Source organism: Frieseomelitta varia, unplaced genomic scaffold, assembly GCF_011392965.1.
Source record: "Frieseomelitta varia isolate USP_RPSP 00005682 unplaced genomic scaffold, Fvar_1.2 scaffold_627, whole genome shotgun sequence".
In the NCBI taxonomy this organism is placed as follows: Eukaryota; Metazoa; Arthropoda; class Insecta; order Hymenoptera; family Apidae; genus Frieseomelitta; species Frieseomelitta varia.
In genome coordinates, this window is record NW_025110398.1 from 33,877 (window position 1) to 39,724 (window position 5,848).

The window sequence follows — 5,848 nt, forward strand, 5'->3', positions numbered from 1 at the left end:
CTATGTATATTCCTGTTTTCAAATTTTTCTTCCTAGTTATTATTTGCTTTTTACTCATTCGCTTTTTTAATTTCACCACTACCGTTTCTATTCCTTTGTCCTTTCTTACTTTCCATGATTCTTCAACTTCTACATCTAATTTCAAGTTTTCTTTTAGAAATTCCTTTATTTCCTGCTCTCCTGCCTCTTTCCATTTTGTTCCTTTTATCACTATAAATATACGCCTAACTATCTTTTAGAAATCAATTCTAAGAAAACACTACTAGTACATGGTAGTCGAATTAAACCATGTCATTACTTGAAGATACAGCCTATAAACGGTACGAAGATATTAAAAGAAATCATAGGAACCAGTTATGTATACCACAGCACAACAAGTATAGTTTTTAAGATAGACGAACTAGAAGAAAACGCACAATTAATACACAGAATAGCTATACCCATACATGAATATTACTCTGCTGAAAAATGAATGCCAAAATTCAGGTTATCCAATGATACAGAGTAAAATAAGACAAGTAGTTAAATCAATACAAAAACTTAAGACCATACTGACAAACAGGTTGGACGAGGACTGATAAATGCGATAGGTTCAATATCCAAAACTTTATTCGGAACACTAGACAACGACGACCTAAGCCTGATCAACAAAAATATAGACGGGCTTTTCAACGAGGCTTTTCAGAACAAAATTAGCAGTATAATACAGAATCAAACCATCATTATGAAACAAATACTTACAGACGACAACTTTGAGAGCCTCACAACCAAATTGATAGAACAATCAACAAAACTACAGAAAGCACAAAACACTTTGATGTTCGACGAAACGTTGCTCACCTTAGAGATATTGTATTCAGAATTTGCGGACAAGATCAACGAATTCTATAATATTATAATTTTAGGAAAAAACGGAATAATTGACACAACACTTATTAACATAGACCAGTTTATACGAGCATATAAAGATGTGACCAAAACTAAATCCGTTACAATAGCAGAAAGAAAACTTTCAAACTTTCAAACTATCATAGATATTAGTAAACTCACAGCAGTAATAATTGACAACGCAATCATTTACAGAATTGAAGCATCCATGCTAGAGGAACACGAATAGACTATCATTAAGTACCACCCTATACCGCAACAAATTCAAAACGTATTTCTAGCACCTCTGATAGATCATGACATGATATTAAAACAAACCGGATCACAAATCATCATTAATGAATATTACCTAAAACAATATTGTAAAAACAGCCCTTTAGGATTCATTTGCGAACGAACCCAACCCACACGACACGACTATCAGAACGGCTGTCAAACTTCAAAATTAAATGATATACCAAATGCGGCACGACCATATTTAAAATCGATACCGTTTATATCCATGTATATGCCCAACAGATACATTGCAATACCACAAAAACTTTTGGAAATACAAGCTCTTTGTAAAGGAATTAACAAAGTCCACCTGACAGGTTCCTCTATACTATCCAGCGACGAAGAATGTGTAAGTACGAAAGTAATGTGTATACTGTACGAAAATGTAATGAAAATTGGAGGTACTAGTAAAGAAATTCAGATTCAAGAAACACCATATACTCTCAAACTTAACATTTCTTCCAAAAATATAAAACTATTAGAACACTTTGTGCCAAATGCACCACACGTAACTCTAAGTTTCAACAATTATAAAACTTCACTTGACGCTATGTATAATCAATTGTAACAAACCAAAAAAGCCCGACGAATTAGAAGTACTACGGAAACAGCATTCGACATATCATTAGGAATAATAACTCTATATATCCTTCATAAGATAGGATTCTTTAAAATATTGGACAAATTCACACCCGACAAATTATGCATTAAATGTTGTAACACCACGAAAGTCGCACAGAATCCACAAACTAGCCTAGTCCAACCAACAATCCCAGGCACCTACATGGAACTTCAATCAACCTCCCAAAACACCTACATCGAAGTACGACCTCTGCACGATCAACGAGATAACTTAGCCATAGAAGACATCACTATATCGAAAATCAAGAAAAAGATCGTGTATTTTAGAGGACTAAAATGAATCTAACGAAGGGGATGTGAAGATGACTCCTTATCGTTTTATCGTTTTATTGCTGACTCACATCCGGTCAATGAATTACCTATCCCCACTTTTGTAAGAAGCGTCACGTAGACCATACCCAGACTCTGTATAAATAACCGACGAATTCAATAAAGTTCAGTTCAGTCTGATTCTAACCGCCAAGCTATATCTCGTTATTCTCGATACCTTTACGCGTATAACAAATTAAGATAACTCTTTCTTTCCTGGCCATAAATCAGAGAAGATTTCCATATTACTTTCATTCGTCTTGCGTCAAGAACAACGATCACTTCTTCTGCAAGGCAAGGAAAAGTTCCCGTCACAAGTGGAAGAAAGGGAAAAAGAGTAATAACGGTGCAAAGAGTGAAACCAAAGATGGGGTGTTGGAAAGATAAAGAACTATATTTATATATAAGCATTTTTATTTTAATGTGTCATGTAGGGTTTTATACGGTTTTTCTTTTGTTTCGTTTTTCTTTAGTTCTATTTTATAATGAGCAAAATCATTATGTGATAAGTAGCTTAGTTAAGTATTTTCATAATTAGATTATTGTCAGAAGCAAGTTGAAAAATTTAGTATTAGAAGATTAGTATTATATCCATTATTGAATGCTAACAATTATGTTTAAGTAGAATGTGTGTAGAAGCAACTGGAGAATGTATAGACAATGAGGAATAGAATCTTTGTAATTCAATAGAAAAACAATAAAGATCTATCTATTTATCTATCTATAGAATGGATTATTTATTAAATAAATTCACTTCTAAATAAAATATAAGAATTTAAATATTTATAATATTTTTTAAATCCAATTTTTATACTTACTCATTATATGAACATAAATGAAAAATAAAAAAATAATTATGGAATTTTTAATAAAATGTAACTTTTGATAAAAGTTTTAATATCTAAGAATGTTAGTATTATGGATTAATTCTTTCTTGCTACAAATTCTTCTATTAGTGGATATTTCTTAAAATGGAATAATTACTTCTAGAGATTTCTAATCTAAATTCTTCAAAAAATCAATCTGTTACTTTTCGTATATTTTTAAAAATTGAGTTTTTAAAATTATGTCTTCAAATGGATTTTCTACCTTAATCAAGTTGACTATCACAATCCTGTGTTGACATGCGTGAAGGTAGGACGTGTTTAGTTTCGCATGTGCTGACCATACGTAGTTTCGTGTTTGTTGTCGCATCCCAACTCGATTGGGTGCGACAAACGTACATTTCTACATATTTTTTATTCGAAGGATAAATTCCTATATACAGGAATCTCTTTCTTAAAACAATGGATAAAGTGAGCTTCAAGATATGGCTTCTCCAGAATCTACATACGCGAGTGTGATTCAAAAAGAAAATTTCCCCATAAAGGAACATGCTATTGTTCACGATGCATACGAAGATATTACCATAAAAAATTATATTTTGGGAGTTGGAAAGGCTCTGAACCTAACTAATATTCGATTTGCTTCAAGAACTGTGAATAATAGAATATGTATGTACCTCGCAGGCAAAACATGACCGATTGATTTCTGTTAGATCGCTAATTATGAAAACCAAGCGAATTATTCTCTCTAACATCTGCCCTATTATTCCTCACAATGTTATACTACATGCATTGAAGCAAATGGGAATTAGAACCGTTTTTTCTATCTCCTTCATAAAAGTAGGATTCACAGAAGCAGGATTCATACACATACTCAGCTTTCGCAGACAGGTATACATTTATTTGGATGATGTAAACAAAGTTCCGGAGAGTCTACAAGTAAACTATGATGATACCTCTTACTAGATCTTCATCTGAACGGACAACTTGTTTCCAATGTAATAGGGAAGGACATCTGGCGAAACATTGTCCCAACTCTAATAATAAACCGCAGCAACAAATTGAGAGCCCTTCATTACCTACCCAAGTGAGAGATACAAACAAGGCGGAATCATTTCCTCCTTTTTCCTATTGAAAAGCAACAGTCTCTAAATGAGGAGTATAAGGGCCCCATCCGAAACAAAATCTCCAATAAGAAACCACTCTCTACAAGCTCTAACAGTAGTTCCGCGCCTGCTGGCCCCACGACAATAGATAAGAATGTAACCCCACCACGATGGATGCAAACTTCTCCTCAAACAGGGAGACTTCTCCTTTTGTGGCCGCTACAAGGCGACCTATCACTTCACTTAAGAAGTAGACGAAATATGGAACTAAGATTGATCAGGTTGACCGAAAAACTATTGATTTGGCACTTGAACCGGTTAAATAGATTTCTATTAAAAATCCGGACATATATATTATAAAATTCTGACAGTATAAAGAACTGTTAATTAAAGCCAAAGGCAATCCGGACATTGTTCAGTTGGCACAATCCTTTCTTTGTTAATTAAAATGCTGCCGCACAGAGCCAAATGAATCTACCCCAGCTTGTCAAACAAATCGATTAAAAATAGAATTTCACGTATTATTAAAAAACTTGAACTTCATGGCAACTGGACCGAAGATAAGGACTATGGAGACGGGTCTTTCTCATCGCAGGATCTAGACTCGGACTCCGACTTATCCATTTCATCAGCTCGATTAAATTGATAATTATTTTATCAGATCTAATGACCATGTTCAATTTTTCGATTACTAGCTTAAATTCAATATACACATTGATTACGTCCGCAATAAATGCTCAAAAAGACTAAACATTCTTAAATTTATTAGTGGCATAAAATGGGGAGCTGAATTTTTCACACTCATTTCTTTATACAAAAGCCTCATTCGATTACAGTTTCTTTGTTTTCGCTAAAACTAAAAACCTAATGATGGAGCTGGAGAGAATTCAATACGCAGCTCTAAAAATTGCTCTAGGATACCGTAGTAACACTCCCACCAATATTATATTGGGTGAGTCCAGATTGTGCATGCTGCAGCATAGAGCCAAATATTTGTATAACCGATTTGTAATGAAAAATCTCTTTAACAGTGGAACAACTTTGTATAACTGGGTTAACCGACTCTACAACTATTTGGAGTAATCTAGTGCTTAAATCCCACAACATTCTTTCTAGTTAAATCGATACTTTGGTACATGAAAGACAATTGCTCAAAACGGAAAAAAACTACTCCCCCTTTTTATATGAATACAATTTACTCTTTTCAACAATATCCCTTGAAATCGAACTGGGTTATCTCCTCAAAGATGCTACGGACCCGAACTCCATGTTCCTTGCTCACCTCTGTAACAGATCCCCTAACTCCATTTCCTTTTTTATTGATGGCAGTAAGGATGAGGTGTCTGGTAGAGTAGGAGCAGCCTGCTACTCACCGGACTTAAATATTTTCTCACTGTTGGGCTTACATAGTTATTTCTCTATCTTCTCAGCTGAATGTATTGCATTAAAAAATGCTATCAGAATGGTCCTCGAGTCCTCTCATGACAACGTTTTTATATATTCAGACAGTTTATCAGCCCTGCAAGCCTTAATTAAGAGCTTAATCACTATCAAAACTAACCCATTTATTCTCGATATTCGGAAGCTTATAAACCTCTACTTCTCAGCCAATAAGAATCTATATTTTTACTGAATCCCTTCTCATATTGGAATAACTTTTAACGAAAAAGCGGATAGCTAAAAAAGTCATGTACTAATGTCTCATCAGATATAATGGTTCCATTCTTTGAGTTTTCCCATAGCTTTAAAAAGCAGGCTAAGACTGAAACAGAACGACAGATTATTTCGGAATCTAAATTTAAG

The 5,848-nt window shown here is 34.0% G+C and overlaps 1 protein-coding gene across 1 annotated transcript; it reads left to right on the forward strand.

Annotated features, from left to right (window-relative positions):
* Positions 1-446: 446 nt before the first annotated feature.
* Positions 447-2,614, forward strand: LOC122534690. The gene is made up of 2 exons (XM_043665573.1): positions 447-504; positions 546-2,614. The coding sequence occupies exons 1-2, from the start codon at positions 447-449 to the stop codon at positions 1,115-1,117; spliced, it is 630 nt and encodes a 209-aa protein (XP_043521508.1). The 3' UTR covers positions 1,118-2,614.
* Positions 2,615-5,848: the final 3,234 nt, after the last annotated feature.